A 26,028-nucleotide genomic window follows, 5' to 3' on the forward strand; every position below is an offset into this window, starting at 1 on the left:
ATCCCTGGAACACAGTGCGAGGTAGACCCAGGTATGCTAAGAATGGCTGTGACGGACGGAAGGTTGTAGGACTAAGAAGTGAGGTGGTTTATTGAGATGGTTTATTTTGGCCCAATTCCTTGGATTGAAGGGGGCTAGTAATAAAAACTCTGAGGCAGAGCTCCTGTGAATTGTATTTGATGGCTGTGAAAGGGGAGGAGGAAATGGCTCATGCTGATGTATTAGTCGAAGAGCTGGCTTTTCAGAGTTACTAATGGGAGGCTGAGTGCTTCAGTCACGTACCAAAGGAGATGGATGTTGGGCATCAGATGCTAAGGTAGGATGGGCAATAAAGCAGCAGAGAGAGAACGTTGTTTGAAAGTATTGGAGGAGATTAGAACTGCCATGCTATAGAAACGGTAGCTGATACTGGGAATTTAAGAAAATTGACTAGATACTGAGGACAGCGTGTGCTTTTGGCATGGGGGACACTTAGGAAAAGCTTAGCAAAAACATCTGAATTGCAGCTAAATGGAAGGAAAAGAAGTATGAGGGGCAGAGGGCAAGGTGAGGAAAGGCTTCGGGGCAGTAGCTAGGCGTGTCATGCCAGTGAACTTCAGAGCACTGTAGAGTGTTTTGCTTTGGATGTTTCGCTGTTTAACGCTGGTGTGTTCTCATTGCTGCAAGAGGGAAGCGCTGGCAGTCTTCATGGGAGTTCGGCAGTTTTAAGTCCCGTGTAGTTCATCCTTCACATTGGAGTCCAACAACATTTTGCATTTTAGCAGGAGCCTAAAGTGATATGCAACATCTGCGTACAGCATTGCTGAAATTCCTGATAAATGAGTTCCAGAGGCAAACTTCCATTTGTGGGACATTTCACAAAATCTGCCACGCAAAAAGAATGAGCTTTATCAGCTAGCTCATCAGCGGCCTGAGAAGTAAAAGGTCTTTAACTGGAGACTTACTTGCTGTTGCTGACAACTAACATGTCACATAAGCTCAGCTCAACATGTCACATGAGCTCAGCACAACCGGAGGCACTGAAATACTGGGAGATAATCTGTTACTAGTCTGTGCCTCAGTTCCCTCTTCTATGAAATAAGTAGCCTTTAAAAGGAATGCTGGTTTTGAACTTCTCAGGGTGTAGTGAAGGTGATGATTGTGCACTGTAGAATACTAGTGGAAAGTGGTGAATTAGTTCAAGTTACACAATACGAGTGAAAAGAGGGCCTTTTGTTTGCTTGGGACATCTCCTGCAGTATTGGCGAGCTGTTGCTGTCCCTACTTTGTACAAGGTCACTTGTGTCAATACCATCCAGATGTGTATCCTCGGGGTTTGTCTAAACATGGTTTTCACTGCGTGGTGTTAATAGCTCTTACGCTGGCTCCCAGCGGGGTCCCACCCTTGTGCTTTCACCTCTGTGTTTATCCACTTTTGCTACCCTCCCTCTGCTTTCTAATTTTTTTTCTCTATTCAGTTGTCTTGTTTCAAAATTTTGGGGGTATAAATCTTGCGCCCTTTCCTCCTGTGGGAGAGAAAAATAAAAAACAACAAAGGAGGGAGTAGAAAGCCCATTACAGGGAAACAGTGGATAGGAACGGACCTGGGAATTTCTGTTCCTGGGACTCTTTCTAGCAGCAGAGAAGCAGCATAAATTTTGGAATAGGTAAAACAGAAGAGTGCAGGGTTAACCGTACTGGGAAGTCATCTCACGTTAAGATACCTATGATATTCAGTCAATTTGATATGAATGGCAAGGAGCGGGAAGCTCGTGGCTCTGTTCATGTCCACTGCTGGGTGTAACACGAAGGGCAGTCTGTGCATGGGCACACTCGGGTCTTGCAGCAGAGGAGGCTCATGTGCCTGCTCTGAGATGACATTTGACTGCGCTGATCTGGGTTCTGCTGGCAAGTACTGGGTGATTTTTTTAATTAAGCTCAGAAGAAGGTTATGAAAGGTTTTTCCTCTTTGCTGGTGGGTGAAGAAGGGACACTGGGCATGTGCAAACGTGAAAGGATGAAACCAAACACATCCTCTTGAAAATGTGGAACGTGATAGCGTCATTGCTCAAGGCATTTAGCACTGAAGTCAGGGTAGGAGAGAACTGCTTCGAGCCAGCATGGCCATAATCCAATCAAAACTTCATTTTTGCCTGATTGTGTTGGCCTGAGCAAGTCAAATGTTACCCAGTTTTCTGACCCAGTTCTGCTTTGTGCCTCCAGGACAAACTCTGTTATATGCTTCTGTCTCTTCAAATATGTGTTTTTGAATGTGTGTGGGGGGTTCCTGAACAATTTCAGAGGCAGGGGAGAGTAGTATAACGCTCAAGGAAAAAAAATCTTCCAGTTGTGTTTTGCTTCTGATGGCTTTCTCCTTGCTGAAGCAATGCGTTCCTTCGCTTGTACTGTCGCGATGCCATGGATTTAGCAGAGCTGTGCCTTAGACATGCCAGTATAGGTGATGGCTAAATGAGGCTTCCTGGTGAAAGGTGTCCTGCATCACTAAGCTTTCCGCTCAGGTTGGGCTTTTCATTTTGGGGTAGCTGCTGTGGCGTTGGCCTGAGCTGGACTGTTTGAGATTGCTAGGAGATCTTTTAAATGAGGTGTTAAGAAATAAAAATCCCATGAATTTGTGACAAATTAGTTTTTGGAAAGGTAAGAATGGTGCCTGGGGATCATAGAGTCGTGCAGGTTGGAAAAGACCCTTAAGATCATCAAGTCCAACCGCTAACCCATCACTGCCAAGCCCACCACTACACCATGTCCCCAAGCACCACGTCTACCCTTCTTTTAAATACCTCCAGGGATGGAGACTCCACCACCTCCCTGGGCAGCCTGTTCAGGAGCGGGTCAAAAGGGAAGAGCTCGACTCTGGCCGCTGCCGCAGCGTTCAGCATGCAGCTGCCCGCCTGCAAGATGGGGAGTGACCGCGTCTTTTTCTTAGTTTTGTGAAGTGGCTGAGAATCTATAGCTCAGCTGTGATGGAGCAGTAATCCAAAGATGCCCCTTGTCACTGTGGTTTATTTGTCCTGGCTTATAACATTCAGTTGAGAAATTCCTCTTCCTTCCAACGTTTTCCTCGCCTGATACTTAACTGCATTGGCTGCATGAGCCAGTCTTGGCTTCTGACTTAAATGAAGCCACATTCATTTAACAGAGTTATGCTGTAGATGATTTTTCCTCTCGGTGCTAAATCTGGGACACTAGTCAAGTAGGTTCTGCTGGACGAAACATATGTGAAGTCCTTCACTGCAGGGTCAAAGGTCTGCACAGAATTGTGTGTGTGCATAAGAGCTTTTTTTTTAATAACACAGCTGCTCTAAATAATGTGCCTACACAGCAATTGGGAGGCAAAAATTTACAGACCAAGATAGCTGGCTTTTGTTTAGTATTTTTATTTGGCATTTGGTGTGCTGGGTAATTTCTCCCTGGCTGTCCTAACAATATTTGGCCAGATTTAAGTCTTTTCACGCTCTCACACCCAAATTACTGTAATTTCTCAGAAGAGCATATTGTTTTATATAAAGCTTGCATATATTGTGGCTATATTACAATACCAGGTTTTGCCTCCTGCATAAATCTTCAGGTTAACATCCCTGGTGCCTGCTGGAAGTAACGATCTGCACCATTTCAGGTGCTCAGTAAATAGTCAAGAATAAACTGGTTGGCAATTCCTCTGCTATTGCTAAATGGAAAAGCAGTTTCACTGCTTTTTAATGCTTTAATTCATTATTAGCTTAAGCTTTTTTTTTTCCAGAAATGGTGAGATTGGTGTTAGTAACGGCTATGATCGCAGTCCCAAGGGTAAATATTCACCCCCTCTCAGAGGACAAGCGACTCTGCGGCCAAAGCCTGCTATGTGAGGAAGGACAATTAAAAGGAGTTATTTAAATAAACAGTTTGCATTGAAGGCTTTGACTCCCCACCCCTGCTGGCCGCTGTTTGGAAATATTTGAGGAAAACACCACTCCCTCGGTAGGAACTCAAGCATGGCTGGGGCTTTGTTTTCATTTGCTCCTGTTGTGTTTTGCCACTTGGAGTGAAGCCGTGGGCTTGCCCACCAAGTGAAAGGTTCGCCCGTTTTCCTTTTTCGCCAAGGCTCTGGCTGTTGCTCCCTGCCTGAAGATGAGATCACTGCTAATGCCACCTTCAGTTGCCACCTCCAAGAGAGGTGCAAGTGCCCCGATTTGAGGCACGCTTAGTCATATGTTAAAATTGCTAAATAAAAGTGTCGTTATCTTCTGAGCTACATAAATGCCAAACTGACTCACACGCAACTTCTGAAAATACTTTCTTGGTTTTCTTAAATGTCAAGAAAATCTCAGGTTCTTTGATACAGTGGTAGAGATCATCAATGCATCAGATGTTGATATACGACTTACTGCCTCATTAGATTGTCTATAACACAATTTTCCAGGTACTGTTAAAGCACATGTAGAAGACAGTCTACATTTTTGCGTTCTCTGAGGTGCTGTTTCTTTTCCCTCAAGTAGTGTTTAGGCCTGAGCCATCAGTCACTAGAATGCTCGCGGATTCTTCTTGTGACCCCTGGTCAGCTGTAGGACTCATACCTCACGCCTGGGGATGCATCCTAGACTGGAGATCTGTCGTGCTGGGACTTCTGGCAGCGTTCGGATGTTTTTCCCTGATCAGTGTACATCAGCTTAACTGAACCCAATAGTCTCTTTCGATGTTGTGCGGCTTTTGCGATTCTTACTCAGTACTGATAATTTAACAGGACTTCCAAGCTGTTTGCTTTAGCTTTTATTCTTTCACACGCACCACGTGTAGCCCACTGCCTCTCCCAATGAAAAAGAATAGCAGCAGCATAAACCCCGACCTCAGTTCTGCATGTTTTCTCTTTATCTGCCGTGATACGGCATCCCATCTGCACAAGGCTCATGTATTTTGTGAGAAAATGGAAGGGGATTCAGATTACTGCAAAAGCTGACCAAGTTTCTGATGCTTTAAGGTATGTCACAGGTGTGATCTCTTCCCCTCTTCTCTTTCATTTTTTTAAAAGAACGAAGGGAAAAAGACTCGGGAAGCTGACTGTAACTGCACAGACCGGTACTGGGAGTAGATGCTGCTGTACGTACTCTATGTGTTGGGTTTCTTTTTAAGGTGTTACCAGAGAGACAAAATGCAGCTGTTATGGGAAGCCTGTCTTGGGAGAATGTGGTTAGTAAACCCCTTGCTGTGAATTGTTCTTCAGCAATGTTAAATCCGATCAATCAAGGCAATTTTATTTCCCTTTCTTCTGCCGCATGCTATATGTGCGTGTTCCTCTGGCCTTCCCTTACGAGAACAGCTCAACCACTTGTACTTCTCATTCCCTAGTCTTCCAGCTATTTCCTGCAAAGCCTTACCTCCCACTGTTCCCAGAACATCTGAGATCTGTGGCGGTGACTGGATGGGGAAAAAACCCCAGTTTTGTTATTTGTCATTGTGGATTGCTCCATCAGGAGGCAAATTTCAGGCAGGAAACAAAGCACCTAGGCACATTCCATAATGCTGCTGCTCAACACACACACACCCACCCCCCTTATAGTTTGATGTTTTGTGTGTTCTAGATATAAAATTGTCAAATATTTTCCCATGTATTCTCCTGAATTCCTGTTGCAAGCCTTCTCACAGGATTTTTTCCTTAGTGTATTTGGACAGGCATGTTAGGGTGGCTGTGCTGGCCTGTGCAGTCTATTCCAGTGTGAATTTTATACATTACAGTTGTCCTTGCATGGTTTCTTGTTATTATTAAAAGCGGCTTCACTCCAGAGCAATTGCTCTGCTTTACCAGTGGTTTAATTTTATTTCAGAAGAGCATTGTTTTTCCTGCAGGACAGAGTATTTGCATCAGGAGTTACTCTGAGAAGCTGTAGCTGTTTCTTTCTTGCATTCAGCCCCCAGGTAATGTTCAACTACAAAAGACATCAAGAACTCATCTGACAACCTGTACTGTAAAAGCAAAAGTTGGAGTCAGAAACTTCTTGAGAGTTTTTGGTATATTTATAACTTGCAAGAAGTCACTAGCGCTTTTTGTCTGGGGAGATCTTTGTAGGAAGTTCCTTTTAACTCTGTCTTGAGAAAGCTGAACAATATTTTCCTTTTTCAAAGTAGGAGACTGATAGGTGAGGTAAATCTAAATCAAATGGCTTGGTTCCGCTGACTGCACAGACAATGGATTTATAGGGAAATGAAAACGTAGCTGTGGCTTTTTCCCTTTTCACCAATCCCTAATTGGTGTTTCCCCGCTCCCTTTGTCAGATGCTTTCGTGTTTCGGCAGCTGAGGTGCATGAGCTTCTCACGGCCTGCTCGAGCGAGCTCCTCTGAAATGCCTTGAGAGCCAGAGCTGTCTGTAAGGGCTGAACCGGCGCCGAACGGAGCGAGCGTGCGTTGCTTCTGTAGTCGGTCGCCTTCTGGGCTGCATTTAGCCGTTCCCCAGAGCTGCACTGCAGCCGAGAAAGGAGGAAGATGACATCTTTCAAAGGGCTGGGCGGGGAGTCGTGGTGAACATAACCTTTCACCACCGAGTGAGTCGTCTCCGCACGCAGAGCCTCCTTCAGCATGGACCTCATGTAAGTCCTCGCTCGCTCCTCGGTGTCGGTGCTCCTGGGGTGAAGCTGGCAATACAGATCGCATCTTCACATCTCTTCACCTAGTCTGATTTATATAAAACCTGGTTAAAATAATGTTTGCAAATTAATCCGCTATGTAATGGTTATCTCGTATGACAGAGGAGAAGATTTGATCTGTCATGCACTTTGTGTGCTTGAAATAATTTCTCCTAATCCATGGGTTTTGATTAAAACCTTTGACTCTCCGGCTAGTGTGCAGAGACTGAAAAATACAGCAGTTTTTTAATATCTCTAGCTGGATTCTACATTATGTTTCTGGGTTTTTGCTTTCTTCAAAGAAAGCAATGAAGAAACAGAGGAAAGCCCTAGAGCTGTCTATATTTGATTTGCTTGGAAATTAATCATTAATGTCTTCCAGGTGGACAGCAAATGTGTTATGAAGTCTTCCATATCTGCATGCAGGGTAGTGAACCAAAACAAAGTGAAGTGCATGGAAAAGATCCTCTTAAGCCTGAATCCTGGAAGAGCAAATAGGTGCCCCGAGGAACAGCTCGGTCTGTACGCAGGGGGGTTACTGAGGTTGTATTGATGGGATATTGTGGGTACTGTGGTTACGGCTTCTTCAGATCCTTTGTGTGAGCTTCTGCTGTATCAGAGTGGCTGGAAACTGAACATATTTATCATTTTGGTTGTCGTATGATTTTACTAGTATCTAGAAGAGAAATGCCTCCTCCTAAATGAAATGTCAAAGGATTTAATCATTGGATGGGCAGATATTCTGAATTAAAGAGGAGCGGTTCATAGCTTTAAGACAGATTTGCCATCTCTCAGAAAGACGAAGTGCTGCACCTAGGTCCATGTGGCACGTTGCAAGTCTTTCAGAAACAACTCTCCCAGACAGGAGGAGTCTTCCCACCTTTTTAATTTGCTGCATTCCTAACTGTGGCATTGTGCACTAATGTTATATACAGATCACTTCAGAAGTCTTGCTTGTCATATGCCCGGTATAACATGAAGATACGTTTGCCAGACAGGTAGTGAGATCCTGCCGACTCATTTGCAGCCTGCTTCGCAGCAAATGTTCTCTGAAGGTAGCTTCAATTTTTACTCTACTTGCTATGTTCTTGTAAAGAAATTATTATTAGCAATTCACATTCCTCTGAATTAGGAATGTGATTTTAAGCCTCTCTATGGCCCCTTCTGTTTCTCACCAGCACAAGCTGGTGGCACCTTTGCCTGTAGAAGGCGAGTTTCGAACACGTTGCAGCCACACCTGTGTATATTGATAAATGTTTTTGTGGTGTGCTTTAACCGTTTCCTGCAGCAGAATTGTCTTGTTGAAGCTCTACAGCTAGGCTGTTCTCAGCTTTATGGTGGGGAGGCCTTAAGTGTGATATTGCGGCTGCACCCCAGACCTTTCTGACGTTGCGAGAGCAGTTTCTGTCTAAACAATAGTGAAAGGTCTGGTCCTTGGGCCCGTTCAGCTTGCAGTAGGCAGCCTCTTGTTGTACTGGTAGCATGGTAGTAAAACCTTGGAACACAGTATTTTAATTTAGCTGGGTCAGAGCTTTTCTGCTGCAGATGTCAACTTTAGACTCTTTCTGAAGGGGAGCCGGGACAGCTAGCCCTGTCTGCGTCACGGATGCTGATGCTGCCGTCTGAGCTCACCACTGGGTGTGGTAATTATAGTTGTTGACGTTCAAGTTTCCGAATCTGACTAAGTGGGTATGCGTACGTGAGGGAATGCTGAAATTGGAGACCTGGACTAAATAAACATCAAAGGCCTCTGAATCTGCAAGAGGGCATGCTGTAATGGCTGCCTGTCCCCCCCGAACCCGACAAAGGGTTTTGTTGGCCTGTGCATGGTGCAGGTGCATCCAGGGGGGTTGGGAGAGGTGGTGTCGCAGTGGAGGAGGAACGTCTTGGTGAGCGCTTTGTCCTCGTGGCTGAGAATGCACAACCTGTGCCAGCGCGTGTTTGCAAGAGGATGGCTGTGGGACTGGTGTCCCTCCTCTGCTGCTACAGCCGGAGCTCACACGCGCAGGCTGGAGAAGGATGACGGCCATACCAGGAACGACTGGAGCCGTGGGCCCTGCCAGCTGACACCGCCGTGCGATGAATAAAGCCTCTCGATGAGTTGGATAGCACTGGAACGATGGTGGCACTGTACAGACTTGTGCCAGGTGTAGCCAGAATCCAGAAATGCCTCCCCTGCGCTGGTGAAAGGGAGTCAGAGGAGAGGATATGGTGGATGTAAAGATTAGTTTGGTAGGAACGGCATGAGCTACGGGAAATAGATTGGTGTAAGAGGTGTGATGGCAAATGGGTGAAAGGAGCACCAGGGTTACTGCAGGTGATGGGCCAGTAGATGAGCCGATGGCCTCAGAGCAGTACCTTCCTTCTCTTTTTCTGCTGTATGCCATGCTTGTGTCTGAAGCAAGAGCATGCGTTGGCTTTTTTTTTTAAGGATTATGGATTGGAGATTTTAAATGGGTTTTCCATAAGTTCTGCACAGGCACACGCTTTGAATTTGGTGAAAAGAAAAACATAAGTTTGTGGTTTTTTTGATTGACTGGAGTGTCCTGATGAGCTTCCGAGGTAGTCACCACACCTTTCAGTAACATTGATAGTGCTGCAGTGTTAGAAGCACAGCAGAGCATATGGGGAACCAATTAATTCAGTAGATATTAATTAATAAACGCTGTTCCTCCGGGGAAAACCTTTTAGCACATCCGCTGTTTGGCCCAAGATTGCATGCATGCATGCATGAATGGATAGTGAACATGCTTTCCCGAATTGTCACTTGCTGTTTCTCTCGATAGGCTGGGGGCTGCCTCCTCTCTGCTGCTGCCAGGCTTTTAGAAAAGCAGACTGCAGTTAATGCTTAAGCTGTCTCAGCCACCAGCGTTCTCGCATACAACTGATGTCAACACATGCCGGTTTTCACCGCTGCCCTGTGGGCTGCGTGGCTGAGTCCGGCCAGCTCCCGGCACTCTGCGGCCTCTTTGTCCTGAGACGCGCGCTTCGGCGGCGGCGCGCATGCGGAATTATCAGCTCTGAAAATAGCTATTTTATGTATCGAAGCATACACATACGCTTACAAAAAAGACCTGCTGCATGAATGGGTAGTGTTGTCAGTGCTGTCCGCTTAATATGGAACAGCTTTGTTTGCATCTCTCTGTGGTACTGCACTGACTCGAGGGTGGTAGGCTGCGCAGCTAATAGGCACTGCACGGCAAGTCAGCTGAATTACAAGCCTCTGCTTAATTTATCTTCTTTTAGAAAAAAAGTCCTCTGGTCTGTCAACATCAAGATCATATAGCGCCGAGAGAGGGAACAGTAAACTAATACTTGGAGTGTGGTGATTGACGGTGGAGATCTTAAAATCTCTCCGCCTGGTCCTGACAGTTCTCTTGTGAAACTTTTTTAATAGTAACAAGATATAAATGGTTTACAAAAGCTATCTGCTACTGACCGTTAGAACTTGCTTGACTGCTCAAACTGCAAAATGCTGCTTAATGCTATAAGCAATGGATTTTGGTGATGGTTTCTTCTGCTGTGGTGTTGCTGCAGGTGGGAAGGTGATGTTCTTGAAGCAATTCGCTCAGTGATTTGTTCTGAGAGGCTTTTTTAACTGTGTAAAATTCGATTAGACTCATTATGTGGACTTGTATTGATATTTGCTTACTTCCTGCTGAGTACAAAGACAGAAACCTATTACTGGAATGCAAATACCCTATGATGGAACATTGCCTTCATTGCAAAATACGGCAGTGCTTCCGAATTGGCAGTGGGCGGAGGTGTGACCTTACTGGTTAGAGGCTTGAACCAGAAATGCTTAAGGTAGCCTCTCTTTATGGTTCCTCAGGTTCTTCTCATTACATGAAATACTCTCCATTAAAAAAAGGTCTTATTTCTTGTGGTATGCATGCGCTGTATGTGAAAAAGAGGAGAAATTTCTTCATGAATGTCTGCAAAGAATACAGAGGCTTATCTGATGATCTCACCTCCTCTTGGAGGAGTTAGGGGTGTAAAAGGCATTTATGATAACAAAGCAATTTTATCAATTACATCTTTTAAAAAGCATTAGAATTTCCAAAAGATTTGAAATTTAAGTAGCCTATTTGAACTTCATGGAAGAAACAGTGAAATTCCTTTTTGGTGCTTGTTCACTCTGTATTTATTTGGCTTTGCTGCCAGCCTTTCTTTGGGGGTTTTCAAAACGTCATTAGTACGGGACAACTTGACCTTCTCTTGCGGATAATGTTAATGGCGAATCGGACTGCCAGTCACTTACAGTACAGACAGAATGAACGGAGGCAGGAGGGCTGGACACAAATACTGCGTGGGGAGGTGTGTTTCCCAGGAGTAGCCTTGTTCTTCCGTCGCACCTTCGGAAGCTGTGCTGCTGAATACACCTATAAATAGTGAATAGTAAATAAATAATAAATCATTTGGTTATTTCAGAACATGATTCAATGCTCTAAGCAGCGCTGTGCTGTATTCAGTCACTTCTGGGTTGTTTATGTGCTTTTCGCTTTTTAATGAAGGACCCTGCTTTTCATTAGTACAATTTATATTTGATGCCTTCATAGTCAAATATCGCCTATCAAAATGTCACCAGCTTTTTTCAGACACATGCATAACCTCTTCTACTTAGTACTTGCAGCCAATATCCTTAGCAGGGAAAATTATTAATCCCTGATGAGTGCAACTGAAATGATACATGAAGTCAGCAGAAATCCTTCTACCCAGTGAGCTGGCAGGGCATGGTTATAAGCCAGCAAACTGCGGTGCTTTGCAAAATATTATGGATCCAAAAGCACAATGAATTATGTCTACAAGGTTTACAAAGCTAGGATTAAGAATAGCTGTAACATTTACTGCTGAGGGTATACAGGCACGTTATCCAGTGTATTTTCTGGGTTTCCAAACACATTGAAAATGTATACTAAGGGCCTGTTACAATATGTTGGGAGGCTTTTGTTAAGTGAATTATACGGTTATCTGTAGGTTTCCTTTAATTTTCTAAACGGGGGCTGTACTCAGCTTAAACTTCTTGGCAAGAATATTTTTCTGCTTTTTTTTTTTTTCCTGTGATCAGAGTTGCTGATGATTCCTTATTCAGAAGTTGATTTAATTTCTGCATGTGTGAACCGGTAAATGATAGGAAGCTGTAAATACTGACGGGTTTGGTCACCGTTGACAGGGATAATTGAGTTAAGTGTAGAATCAGGATAGTTTCCCGCCTGTGGCGTGTGAATTGTTCTCCAGTTGACAGAACTTGCCGTTCGGGATGGGTAACTTCCACCCGAAGAGCTGGGCTGTTGCGTTTGCTCTTCCTGACGTGCTAACCGTCATCCTGTGTAAGCGAGATTTATTCATTTGGCCCTGTCCCCGTAGTGTTCTTGCACTTCCCGTATTCATGGCTCCGGGCAGCGCTCCTCCCCGATCCTGAGCTCGCGGGTCAGATGCTGCGAGCCAGCCTGCCGGGAGGCTGAACGTGGCGTGGCTGGCGCGTGAGCTTCTGCTGTGGGAGACGGGCCATGACACGCCGGGGCTGCGCTCACCGGGAGCGTCTCGGAAAGACCCTTTCTCTCCCTTCCTCGGTGAACTGCTCACAGGCCGCTTCGGAACAGCTCGGGCACAGTCAGTTCATCGTGAATGTGTATAGAAGTATCACTAAGTCCCAAGCAAGGCATCGTACTGTTGCTTGTGAGCGTTCGCTTGTGTGGAATCGGATGCTGGGCTTGTGCTCAGGTTTCTTGTGTTTCATAATCTCTTCCCTGTCAGTAAGCGTCAGTACAAGATGCACACCTAAGGAGAGCTCAGCAACAAAAACATAGTCTAGGCAAACCACATGAAAAGCCAAAGAATAACACCGCGTTGTTTGGAAAGCCTTAAAAAAGCATCTAATATTCTGCTGTTTGTGGAGAGAGTGACTATGCGTCAAAAGATTTACACAGTGAACTAAAGCAGCGTTAACATGATGAAATTAAAAACTGAAATACTTCTCTTGTGTCCCTCCCCTCCCCTTTTCCTACCACTTTTCTCATGTGAAAGCCGCTGATCTGGCGTTCACATGACACTCATTCCATTTATGGGTTCTATCTTGTCCCATTTTCCCTGTTCTCCCCCACCCCTTTCCCTGCCATGCTTTAATGTTTTGTTATTGCCCTCCCTGGGCAGACTTGTGCATTTTGTAATGCTTTTCTCTGCCCATCTCTTCTTGGTGTGCTTCTGGCTCCCCGTGTTGCTTTCGCATCTCCTTTCTGCCAGACTTACTCTCTTCCGTGCTTATGTTTTATCTGTTGACAACTATCGCACTCCCTGGCCTAACAAGTCGAGCTGTGGAACATTACGGAGTTCTGTCCGACTGTCCTTGAGGATGTCTTCATTTGTTCAGGGTATAATGATGGGTTAGTCCAGATCAGCAAACCTGACTGATGGGATCAGCAGCACCTTTTTAGAGATATTTTTGTGCTGCTGGGGACTCTGGGTATTAAAAGGCACCGTTCTCCTCTCAGAAGCAGGGTAACCCCAAAAGCTGAAAACTGAAGGAGAAGGAACCCCGCTAGCGTGTATTTCTGAGGAGGTTCCCAGCGCTGTGCTCGGGGTGAGTCCCGGAGGCGGCAGCAGTGTTTACGGCGGGGTGTTCAGCGCTGGCGGCGGGCTCGCTGCTGCTAAATCTGTACTGATTGAATCTGTCCAACTGTTTAATGAAGGTGGGTGGGATGGCTGGCTGTTTGTTCTGTGGCTCTTTGTGAAGAGTTGGAAGAAAAATAAAAGGACTTTATTTGAACTCTGAGAAAGACAGCTGTGTGTATAGATGGTACAAGGACTGCTGATGCTTTACAGAGAACTTTGTTCCTCTAATGCACTTATGGGAGTTTCACACTAAGACTCTGTTAATTTTTGCCAAAATTTTAGTGGTGGAGGTGGGGCTCATAGAAGCAGTTCCTTTTATATAAAGGAGAGGAGGCAAGGCTGGGTACCTGGATGCCGCACATTCCGCCAGAACAGATGAAAATGGCATATCCTGTACAAGCCTAAATAACAAAGGGAGACGAACACAGGAGGCTGGTTTGCCTGGAAGCGAGGTAGTCACTGCTGCCAGCGTGTGTGTAGGGAATTGGGCACTTTGAAGAGTTCTGGCCGGGATATGAGCAAGCTGGCTAGAAGTTTACTAACACACCGTATCCTATTTACAGCCTCAGCTTGGCAGGGCTTCTCTGGAAAAATTAAAGATTCCCTTTCCTGGCATAAAATGACAACAAGGAGTGGGAGTGAAACGCAGGTGTCCTATCCCTGGGTTGAAACAGCAACCTTGCAGCTTGCCTTGCCAGCTGTAGGGAAGTACAGCATTCGGAGCATGAATCCAGTTTTCTGACTGATGCTCGTTAATAGCAAGTCCTTAATTTCATCCTGCATGATCGCTTTTTGTCATCTGTGCGTGTTTAATTGAGAAATGGCCTCTGAAAAGCCCTCTGAGAACCTGTTTGAAAGTGACTGAGATTGCTGGCTCTAGGGCCACGTCTTGTCTTAATCATATTTGAATTCTGTTGTGAAGTGCCAAACAAAAGCACATCAGCAATAATAAAAAAGATACTATGTAAATAATTGGGTGGTTGGCAAATGCGATTGGGTTTTACAATTCAAATGCTTTCATCTGGCCGTACTGACACACAGTGCCAATAGGATTGGTCACAGAAAGATGCACATTTCCAGCAAGCACGTGGAATGCCTAGCCAGAGCCGATGTAAGATGAAAAAAAATCCAAACACATTTAATGAAGAAATTGAGAGTTATTTTACTTTACTAGTGAAGATATTTACCTCTGGGCAAGTGACTTCCACCTTAGTTTAAATGACTTCTCCTTCCTGAGACTCAAGCTCATCGAGCAGTAATAGTAGTCCTTGCTAAATGGCCTGACTGTTGACATTCACCATTCTTATTACACACTGAAAGGACCCAGTGGTTTCCCATGAATTTTCTAGGTGACAGCACCTGAATAAGTGGCCCTCATCTCTTCTTTTTCCCCCACTTTCCTTCAGTCCCTGGTTCCTACTCTTATGCAGCCATCTCAGTTACGTTGGCACAACGGGTCATGGGAGCTGTGCTGTAGATAGCAGAGGTTGGGGGATGGCACAGATGGTCATTCCTTGGTGGTTTTTCAGTTGACCCAGTGCTCTGGTTTGCAGCTTGGCCTTGCTCAAAGCACCCCTGGCCCAGGTGAGAAGGGGAGTCTAGTTCAACCTTCATCTCTGAGACTGAAGGGTTCTCTATCAACTTTCCATTACACCTTTAGGCACTTGGACTGTAACCAAATCGCCCCTTGACCTTCTCTTTGAAGTGAAAAACTTGGACCTTAGGGCAGGACAGGAGACCTTTCTGCTCCTTCTCCTCTTAGCTGTGCTCTGAGCCCACTGGAGTGTATCCGCGTCCTTCCCTGGCCGTGGGTAGGAGAGCTGACAGGCTGTCCCAGTAGTGACCATGCGGGTGCCAAATAGAGATGATGAAATGTTCTTACTCAGTATTTTCCCTAATATCCAAGTGCTCTCTTTCATCTTTTTTCCCCTTCTCTTTCTACTGTTTATTTCTGGTTTAACGCTGGCTTAGCAAGTCTACCTGCTGTCTTTCTAGTCTGTGTGAGGTCTGTCCGTATACAAGCAGCAGTTGTAAGCTCAGGCTTATGAAGTACACAGAGAATGTGTGAAATAAATGGACTCCTGGGGGGGTGAAAAAAAGCCATTGGTGAACTTTCTTGGGCAGTTGAAATAACACAGTAACTGCATCACACTTGGGAAGATTGTCTTTCTGTTGGATTCCCTTCCCTCTAGAAGATTTACAGCAGATGGAGTGACCTCTGGCTTTGTTGGCTTGTTTGTGTCTTTTGGTGTTCAAATGGACTTGTAGCCGTCCAGAGACCTCCTGCAGAGCTTCTTTCCCGCTGTCACATTTTTCCTTGCTGGGGCTACATAATATTGAGAGCCAGGCCTCTGTTTGAGGCTGTTCACACGTTTCCCGCTATGTTTTGTTTAGACAGTGGCTTTTGGTGTGGGGTTGGGAGGGAAGGGGGTGAGATGCAGAGGGAAGAAGTCAAATGTGATTTAACGTGGGTAATCTCTTGGGGAGCTGTCTGGACTGAAGCAGTCCCGCTGTCTTGGTGCCAGGCAAACCTGCTTTGGTACTTAATAGTGGGAGACATTGGCAAGCACATTCCTCGTGAGACGGGTGATTAGATTTATCGTCAATCACTTTGTATTCCCTAGAATAAGAAATAATTTATTTAAGAAACGGCTTTCTTGGAATGCAGGCTTAAAAATTCATCAACAATCCATTTGTTCTGTCTCCCTCAAGATTACAAAAGCTTTTTTTCTCTTTTTCCTTTTTTTTTTCTTTTTGTGTTGTGGCAGTGTGTTTTGCCACAAGAAGCATTTTTGTTGTGCAGTTTAGATCTACAGGCAAGATTGCGGGTGGGTGAGGAGATTAGTTAAATTTAACACTACGGCTGCTAGGACGCCCAAATACTGTTCCAGTCTTGGTCGTAATTCAAAGAACGCAGAGATGGTTTACATCTGTCTGGAAGTTAAAAAGTAATTCTCTAAGGTAGTTTCGTCAGTGTGAGTAGGCGTGCGTGTGTTAGCCTAGAACTGAGAGGCTGGGTCTGGCAGATTTTGGTTTAAAGCAGTAGTGCTGTGTTTCAGTGGCCAGGGTAGAGTCTAGGACACACAGACTGCGTCAAGAAACTTGCTGCTACTCTGCCAAACCAACAGTTCTTTATCTTGCTTTAGATGAAGGACCTAGCTTGTACTTCTGACGCCTATGTGCACGTGAGCTTGTGGACTTGATATCTAGTAATACATGCATCAGTTTAATTTATGACCCAAACTCTGTGAGGCCAGGAAGAAAAGGAAGCTGAGTGTCTGTCTTGCAGGAGGAAATGTACAAACGAGTCATCCCGCACCACCTTTAATGGCAGCAGGTGGAGATGAAGGAAGCAGCTCGTTGGAAAATTGTAACCCATGATGTAACCTCATGCCACTAAAAACCTCCCCTAATTTAGCCTTGGTTAGCTCATCTGAAAGACTCCAGAGCGGAAGCAAGTTGGATCTGTTCTGGGTTTGGTCAAAGATTAGGCAAGCAGATTTGCATTGTGTTTGTCTTTGGGAGGTAGTTTGGCAAATCAGTGAACTCTCTGTACAAGTCTTGGTGAGAAACAGTCGTTTCCTGCTCATTCAGCGTGGTTTCCTAGTGGGCAAGCTTTCCAGATAAACACTAGCCGTGCTGTTGACAGCTAAGACAAACAGGGCTAGCCCGAACGCTGTATGTGGCAGGTGTGCTATCTTTTTTCTGCCTTTATCATTTTCATATGAAAAATAATGGCTTATGCTTCTGTTTTTACTGCTTGATCTTGCTGAACCACTGGGGGAGAAAAAGGGCTTGTGACTAAGGGACGGAATGATGAAGGGTGATACCCTCGTCCAGTTCTGGGTTCTACCACAGGCTTCTTACACTGGGGCTCTGAGGCCTGGACTCATTTCCCAGCTTTAATGTATTCTTGAAGTGTTTGATGTCGTCTCTCTGCAGAATCGGTGGCAAAAGCTGGATGTGTCCGAGGAGGTGATTTAGTCTGTGCAAGATCTGACCTGTTCTCTGAAGCTCCTATTCTTTTTGACTAAAGAGAAAGAATTAAGTTATTGTGCATTTAGATATCTCACTAAGCTGACTGAAGATAGGTGCTGTGAATTTGAACCTATTAAGCATCCATTTCCCTACCTGGAAGATGTGTGTCCTCGCTCTTCCCTCCTGGGAGCGGTTTTGGTCAGCAGGCTGCTCTCTCCCATGGCAGCTGCATTGCCCTTTTGCAGTACAAAAGCTACCGGCGATTGCCTTGTTCTGGAAATCAGTGGGCATGTGTGATGTGCTGAGTGTTACCCTCGGCGTGGTGGGACTGATTAACACCTAAGCTTTAAGTACATATTATCGCATCTGTTGGAGTTGACTGAGATGTAATGTCTTGACGATCTTTGCTTAACACCCAGTCAATCTGAAAAGCAGGGCAAGGCGATACAGAGCCCTGAGACGTCTTACTTGTCAAAGTGACAAATTGCCCTTTCTGATTCAAAGGACCAGCTTGCATGGCAGAGCTAAGTAGCTACTGGAGAAAGGGGAGGAGAGCATGGGAAAAATACCCTATTTGTTTAGGCCTTCCCCTGTATTTTTTGTTGTTTGTTGCTCTGAGTTGAAGCTCTTTGTTTTCCATCGTCTGAAACAACTTAGCAGCAGGTTGAGAGGAGCAAAGCCTCTGGGATTCTGCCTCTCCCACTTCTTGCTCTTATAAACTGTTTACAATCTCCTTCGGTTTTCTAGCTTTCTATGGAAAAGTTCAGTGGGTCAGCTTTCCCTTTAGCTTCATCCATCATTCCAGTCAATTAGAAATAGTTGAGGGCCAATTGCCCGGTCTTCCATTAACTGAGACACTTCAGATTGTTTAAAATAGCATAAAAGCCCTCTTTGTTGACCGTTGGGCAAGCACTGTACATTCCCTCTTGATGGGCAGTTACCGCGTGGCTGAACAGAACCCCAGTGTGTCTTGCGGTACTTGAGGGATGAATATTACTACTACAGGCCTTGTCTGGGTTTTGATTCCTTCTCCTTCACCCCTGCCTCTTGCTTTCCCTGAAAGGTGTGATGCCTTCAGATGGTGAATGACCATGGCTGCTTGCAAAAAAAGCTGCTTTTTGTGGCTTTTCAAAACTTCTGTAGTTGAGGGGGTTTTTCAGTTGCTGAAATGTTCCTTTTTAACCTTGGTGCTTTGAAAGCTCTTGGTGTTGTTAGTCACTTGTCGTGTGTGTTTCTGAAGGACAAAGGAAGTGTGTAAGTGTTCAGGAAACAGTCGGGGCATTGTGGTGAGCGGCTGAGTTCATTCTGGTACCCCGTGCCAGGACAGCCTGCTTTCATTTAGAGCTAACATTTTTCTTATGTTCTCAACTGGCCAGCCTTAGGGTAGAGCTTGTGCAAGAGCTCTGACAGCTTGGCGCTTGTCATAGGTTGTGTTTGGGTTCATACTGAAGTGAGCTGAATCCATTGTATATATGCATACATATATATATTTATAGATATAAAAAACACATTTTGTTTCACATGACATTTAACCAGAGAAGTAGGCTTACTAAGTGGCGATCAGTTTATCTGTGGCAAAGCAGATGATTTTAAGATGAGGATACATAAATATCGTCTATCTTGCAAATTCTTTGCGTGTTACTCGCTGCCTAGGTTTCAGTACGGGCTAGTCCGCGTGCTTTTCATTGTTCCAGTGCCATTTTGCCTCAATAACGTGTCATCCTTGCAGCAGTGTTTCCCCTGAGAGCGAGGAGTCTGGGTAGGTGTGACCGAGCTCCTGTGCTTGGTGCTGACAACCTGGACCTCGCCGCAGTTTTCTGAACCGGAGGAGTGCAGCGTGTGGCAGTCCTCGAACACGAGGCCTCCGTGTTCTTCTAGGAGGTGCCCTGCCTCGCGGTAGTGCCGCTGCTGCTCTGTGTGAGGGCTTACCTGTTTCTCTGTTCCTGAAGCACGGTCTAAAAAGCGTAAGCCAGCCGCCTCCCAGGCGGCGCAGGCTCACGGAGTCACAGGCTCAGCGGTGTGTGTGCTGGTTAGATTGAACTCCGGCTGCTGCACTGCTGAGGTGCACAAAAAGCTCTCCAGACAGACCCGGGGCAGAAGCACAGCAGGGACCTCCAGGCTGTGGGGAAAGAAAGAGCTCTGACGGGGCAGGAGGATGTGATAGTAATCGGATTTGCGCATCTTCAGCTGCTGGGGAGCTGGATCTTCTGTTGGAGAAGGATCTGCCTCAAATACACCAAGTTCAACAAACTCCACCAGTGACCGTCCTCTGTGACGTCCCATTGGGATACCAATCACACAAACCTTGAGAGACTTGTTGGATCGATGCGTCCCTGCAGACGTGCCTTTTTTGTCTTCCTTTCTCTGCCACATGTCTTCAGCAAATAACAAGCTTGAGGACGTGACCGCGCTGGAAGCGCAGACCTAAGCTGGAAGGAGACCGTGGGGCAGAATGTCAGCATGAGACTCGACTCTGACAAAACCGATGTTTGCCTGCTTTGCACTTACAAATAATCTCATGCTTCGCAGAGATTGAAGCTTTAATAAGTAATTTAAATAAAGATTAGTAGGAGGAGAGAGAATCCCCATTTAATTCAATTAGCATTGTTGTCCAATACCATTAATTATGCCCAGACTTGTAATGTGTTTCACAGGAGTTGATACACTTGAGCTTTGTCTGTGCTGGGGTTGACTGAGGACAAGTATGTCCACTGGTGTAGAATCCAGCCTTTGTGCTTTGCAAAAACCTTCCAGTTTGGTATCTGACAGTAGCCTGGAGAAAGCAGTAGCCTGAATAGCCTGCACTGCAGTCTGCTGAACAAAGGGTATCTCTGGGAGAACGATGATTCGATGTACGTGTGTTCGGTGTTTTTGAAGAGGGACTGGTTTAGTGGAAGTAATAATCTCCTGCAATTTTATATTATTTCCAGACTGGTTTAAATTGTTTCATATGCAGGGAATAAAGAACTTTGTTTACTGTTTTAAAGTAGGATGTCTATTCCTCCTGGGGGAGGTTATTCTTTTATTAAAAAAGATATAAAATAACTACTTGGATGGAAATATAACTCTAGGAGTTGAAATGGGGATGATTATAGAAGCTATAGTATTCTAATGCAAAACAAGCCCTAGGAGATATGTGCCCTAAATGGTAAATCACTCTGTTTTTTAACAAAACAAGAATTACTGTTATTTTATGATTCTTGCTTATTTTACAAGGTCTTTAGCTGTTTCATCTGCACTTAACTTTTACAAGCTGGGGATAAATTGATTGTTGTTTTGCTTTTTAAAGCTTGGCTTTTATAAAGCACGCTGGCAACGCAAGCACAGATCACCAGGATAGGATTAATTTGGTATTCAAAAAAGCAGGGGCAAAAGCCATGACTACTGGCCCCCTATGCAATAACTGGATTGGAAGCTGTTCTCTTAACTTGGTGTGTTTTGTAGTCTTCTTGGAAGGAGCCAAAGATGATCATTTGAAAGGGATGTTATGGGTAATGCTTAGCAGTTGTGGGGGGGAGGGGTGTCACCTTGGGGTGTGTGTGTTTATTGCAAGACAACTGCTGCTGCCAGTTTAGAGGGGCTGTGGGATCCCTCAGGGTGGCCCTGACGAGCTTCACATGGGGCTTCTGCCCAGAGACCTGGGAGCTCTATTTAAGCTCAGCCTGGAGCCCTCAGTCCATGCTTGGGCTATACTGGAGGAGTACTGGTCTCCAGCTGAGCTACAGCTGTGCCTGTGCCTGGCCCCAGACCCCGACCTGCAGGCTAACCCCAGCATGACCTCAGACCTGCCTTGTCACTGTGGACCTACCTGGTTCTCGCTGGACCTGATCCTAACCCTGACCTGCAGATTTGCTCCCCAGGTTCACCTTGAGCCTCCCTCATCACCGTGATACTGCCTCTTGGTCGGACCTGGCTGCTGTCTCGGGTCTGCCCTGCTCGCCTCGCTTGGGTGCTGTGGAATTGGGCCTCAGCCAGCGAGGCCCCTGCCCAGCCATCAGAGGATCCCCCTTGGCGCCCGTGCCTCAGGGGGATGCTGGCCCGTGGTGCTCCCTGTGACGTGATGTCTGTGGTTTGGTGGCTTCCAGAGTGGGGGTCCCTGGAGGAGGGGGCAGCCAACCTGCAGGAACCGTCAAGGATCCTGACAGTCTCCTGCTGAAGAGGAGTGGAAAGAAGCTCCCTTTAGGTTTGGTCTTGCCAGATGCTCAGCTGATGACAGTGTTTGCTGGAGCCATGGCAGATCCCTCTTGTGCTAGGGACCACCCTCTTGTCTGACAGTAGGGGAAGGACCACAGCGTCGTGGGCAATGTGATAGGAAAAGAGGAATTATCTGGTTGCTTTGCCTTTGAAAGCCCCCAGCAAGGTAAATGAATGAGCGTGTGTTGTTCTAAACTGGAATTACCTACCTCTAGCAGGCAGGGAACAACTGGCAGGATTATTCGTTAGAGCTGGAACATGACACCCCTATCTGGCAACTTGTGCTTTACTTTGGCAGGTAAGCCTAATTATTCAGATGTTTGGGATCAGAGATGCTGAGATGCGTTTAGCAAAAGAGCGTCCTAAATACCGACTTGGAGGCTGAGCACGGAGGAAGGTGGTTGAAAGGGGTAATGTGTCCCAGTTTCTGCAATTTGTGATGACCTAAAATCCTTAATGATGGAAGCTAAAAACAGATAACAAAATGCTGCATCTTTTCTACATTAATGTTAGCTTGTGAGAACTCCGGGTTAGCGATGTGGAGAAAGTACTGGCTTTGGAGATCAAAGAACCACCTCCTTAAACTAATTCAGGGAGTAAGCTGGATGATATGCTGTCCTCTTAGCTCACTGCATTCCTCGGTAGCTCACATCATAAGAAGGAAGACATAAGACGACGCAGTCTGGTTAGTTATCTGTGTTGGGATATCTACCTTGAACTTTGCAAGCTTCTATTCTTTCTGATGCTTAGGACAGTCTCTTGCTAACAATAGTCTTCTCTTGCAGGAGTGTAGATCTGTGCCATATCTCCCTGAATATTCATTTTAGAAGCAGCCAGAGGATAAAAACTAGCACAGTGCTCATTTAAAATCAATATGCTCTAGTTTGCAATTTGCTCATGTTTAAGCGCCCAGCTTTAAAGGTTTCCTTTGCCCCCAGGCAGTCTGAATACAAAGGGAGACTTTATTTTTTTCATAAAGAAAAAGTTTTGCAAAAGCCCAAAGAGCAAAATATTTCTTTCCACCTTCCATCTCCTCAGGTTTATTATCTCAAAGCAGAGTTTGCCTCTGAAGAATCTACAGGGGAACGAAGAGACGTAAATTCATGCAGTCACCTCAAGAAGCAGCTAGAAATGAGAATGGTGGATGAGACGTGTGTGCGTACATATGTGGGCGAGAGCAGTGAGAAGGTCCCAGTTTGTTCGAAACAAACACAGTTTTGGCATTTGATGCCTTAGAGATGACAAGGTGTAATGGAAAAAAATCTCTACGTGTAACTGGTTTCTCTGCTGTTGGCAAGGCTGGGGTTGCGTGAAGACAAATAGAAGTTGTGAGTCTTTACTGTATTGCAGTATTGTGTAAATTCTTCTGTTTAGAGGGAAGCTTTATTGTGGGGTGGGGAAAAGCGAGTTGCAGTTAGAATATAGTATCTTCGAGAAAAATGTGAAGGGATTAATATATTTGTCCCAGGAGCTAGTTTTCCTTCTGAAGCTGTGGCAGAAGACACGGTCTGACATCTGAACCCTACCATAAAGGATTCCGTGCGTATCATAAGTTATTGGCTGTAATGATTAAGTACTGCAGACTGGAAGGGGTGATTTTTTTGGTTTGTTGTGTTTTTTTTTTTTTCTTTAGGATTTCAGAAGTCTTATTCTCATTGATTGATTCTGTAGCCTCAGTTATTCTGTGGTTTCAACAGAAGTGGAAGTAGTGCCTGCTTACACCACCTCTGGCGGCCCAGCACGTGCTGTCTCTGAAGGCTGTCCGGGCTGCATTTTGGCTGACTGGATTGCCTGAGGCTCACTGCCACGGCCTTGGTCAGCAGTAGCCCTTACCTGACAATGAAAGCGGCTTCGGTGCTGAAGTCCGAGTTCCAGGATGTCAGAACACAGCTGTAAATAAAGGAAACTGAACAGGGGCATCTCAGCTCGTTTCAAAGGAAATTATAGATCACGGCAGGATTAAATGGCACATTTCACTGTAGAACTGAACGAGACACGATTACCCCGCTCCTGCTCGGCAGCGCGAGGTCGCTGGGGACGATACCGGCCTTCAGGCCTTGCGCAAGGCACGGCACAGCAAAAAACACAATTAGATCCGTCGCTGGGATCTAATGCCGTTTTTCTAAACAAAATGTTACAAAATAAAACGTTGTAGTTCCCCAGTGAGGAAGCTGCTCACAGGCGGAGAATTTTTAAACCTTTGTGTAATTAGACTCAGCACCTGCACGGCAACAGTTTCATCCCAATCATTTTGTTTCCCTGTGATGTGGAAAGGCATACTGAGTTTGCCCACAGTGTTGTCTTTAGGGAAAGTGTGTTCACTTTGCAATTTTGGGCTCTGTGTCATTCCTTTCCTTTTTTTTTTATATGGTTGGGGGGGGAAAAAAATGTGTCTCTATGTGTATATTTGTGTGTGTGTATATCTATTCCTTAATAAGGACATTCTTTGTGTGCCTGTCTGACAGGATGTGCAAATAGAAGCCCTGCTTTGGCTTTGAGGCCGGAGCAGCCGATACCTTCAGGGCTTATAATGACATGAACAGCCCGTCATTTCATTTTACATAGTTTAGGGTTCATAATGCTGGGGAAAAGTCTTATTTCTCAGTATGTAAGCTGGTCCTTTATTGGCCACTTGCTGTGAAACTTCTGAGATGCATCCATCTACCAAAGGGGAGCTGCTCTGATTTCCGTGCTGAGACATGCAGTTGCGTAAGAACACGGAAAGTTCAGACATCCGTGCTGGTGAGAAGCAGAAGCGTTCTCTTTGGGCAGCATCCCTGCAAGGACTGTCCTTTGATGTACTTTCTTTCTGTTTAGTGTTTCTTTGTTGTCTGTCTGTTATAAATTTGAAATAAGCTTATAGCCAGTTAGCTCTTACGGCCTTAGCGAAGGGTCGATGTCAGAAGGGTAGTGTTTCCCCTATTTCAGATATTAATCTCCAGCTATCCATTTTTTTAAATTATCATTGCTCTGGACAGTTTGAGAAAGGTGTCAGTTTAATAGTAGGTCTTGATGTTTAATAAAGCCTTCTGTAGTCTGCAGCTGAGTGTATTGTATCAAATGGAAATAAACTTTTAATGGTGTGTAAGATGAACTGCTCTGAAAGCCAATGGCCCTGTTCGCTGTGGAACTGGATGAATGTTTTTACAGACAAAAATTCCACTCCTCCTACGCTGGGCATTGAAGAGGAAGCTTAAAGTGGGTTTAAATATAAGGTAGCAGTCTGTTAGTCTGTAGTAGGTTGCCTATAAATATGAAGTCCTTGATAGATGCTTCACATGATTTCCATTTACTGAGCTGAGCCCAGTCATTCCAGCACAGTTGCAGCATGCTTTTTTGAGACAGTAAATACTTCCTTCTCTGAATCTCTGCTTGCAAGTTGTTGGGTAAAATGTGTTTTTCAGTCAAGAAAGCTGAAATCAATAGAACAGTTATACCATGATGACAGAAGTGGAAAGTTAACTATTTTTTTACCTGCTTCTTTAGGAACAAAGCCCCAGTAACCAGACATCAATAGCAATGATGCAAGAGCCTCAAGAAATGGTGGAAGAGACAGTTACTGTGGAGGAAGACCCAGGCACTCCCACTTCCCATGTGTCCATTGTCACTTCTGAAGATGGAACCACGAGGAGAACTGAAACCAAGGTGAGAGGTTAATAACCGACGAGGAAAATGGCAAAATACTGCCAAATCCCAAAATAACAGTAACAGGCAGCAGCGTGAGCAATGACAGTCGTGCTATTGTGGTCCTCAGCGAGTCTCGGTTTCGCCTCTGGTTTGCTCCCGTCGGCTGTGCCGATACAGCTGTTCTCGGAGCTGTGAACTGAAGGGTAGAAATTGTCCAGGTTAACCAAACAACAACACTAGAAGCCCTTCCCAGACTGTTTATTCTTTCAATATTCTCTATTTTACCGGAACAGTTCACAGCATTGCCCTGCAAACATACGTGGTGATCCAAGAACTAGATGAGTTGGTAGGGCTTGGAGTAACTTGCTTCTGTGGCTGAGGAAAAGGTGCTTGGAAATACGTCTTCGAATTAGTTACAATCGGTAATAACAATATGCAACGATGAATTTGTCCTTCAGAACAAGAAACATCCTGTTTAAATAACACCATGGCATTTAAATTCTGCAGCAAGCTCGCGAAGGGAGTTTTACTCCTGATGCACGGGGAAAGCTGGGTGTTCTCAAGTGACACGTACCTCAGGTTCTGCTGGGTTGCAGGTGTTGCATACGTTCTGATTGTCCTGATGGCTTTTTGTTCCCTTGCGTAGGGTGATTTTGCAGTCTCCGCTGAGAAGGGGCCGTGTGTTCATGGCTGCCTCGCATGCTTTCAGGCACCGCTGGAACGCTAACCCACCTTGGCATTTGGGTCTTGAAGCCGACCTGACATCTTGGTTAGGTTTGGTCTTGGGAAAGATTTAAGCTTGATTCCCTTTTTATAAACTTCTGAACAGCGCTGATTAGGAAAAAGACTGTCCGACTGCTTTCTGTGTTAAAAGGAGTTGAACAGAGGTCACGGCATAAATCAGTGTTTATTTTTACTGGTGTTCCAGGATTGCAGTCCTCTAAGACGCCCATTCAGGACGTCAGATCCTCAGGGTGGCGTAAATGAACGTTTATTTCCTGAGGTCAGTGGGCCTGCATGCATTGC

General features: G+C 45.3%; 1 protein-coding gene across 12 annotated transcripts in view; it reads left to right on the forward strand.

Annotated features, from left to right (window-relative positions):
• ARVCF (ARVCF delta catenin family member) overlaps window positions 1-26,028 on the forward strand; it is a 284,187-nt gene that overhangs the window by 163,434 nt on the left and 94,725 nt on the right. For all 12 annotated transcript variants that reach the window (XM_075110135.1, XM_075110142.1, XM_075110138.1 and 9 more), the window contains one exon: window positions 24,862-25,020. In XM_075110135.1, coding sequence (XP_074966236.1) covers window positions 24,895-25,020 — 126 coding nt within the window. In that variant the 5' untranslated portion in view covers window positions 24,862-24,894. The remainder of the gene's footprint in view (window positions 1-24,861; window positions 25,021-26,028) is intronic.

Source organism: Phalacrocorax aristotelis, chromosome 15 (assembly GCF_949628215.1).
Source record: "Phalacrocorax aristotelis chromosome 15, bGulAri2.1, whole genome shotgun sequence".
NCBI lineage: Eukaryota > Metazoa > Chordata > Aves > Suliformes > Phalacrocoracidae > Phalacrocorax > Phalacrocorax aristotelis.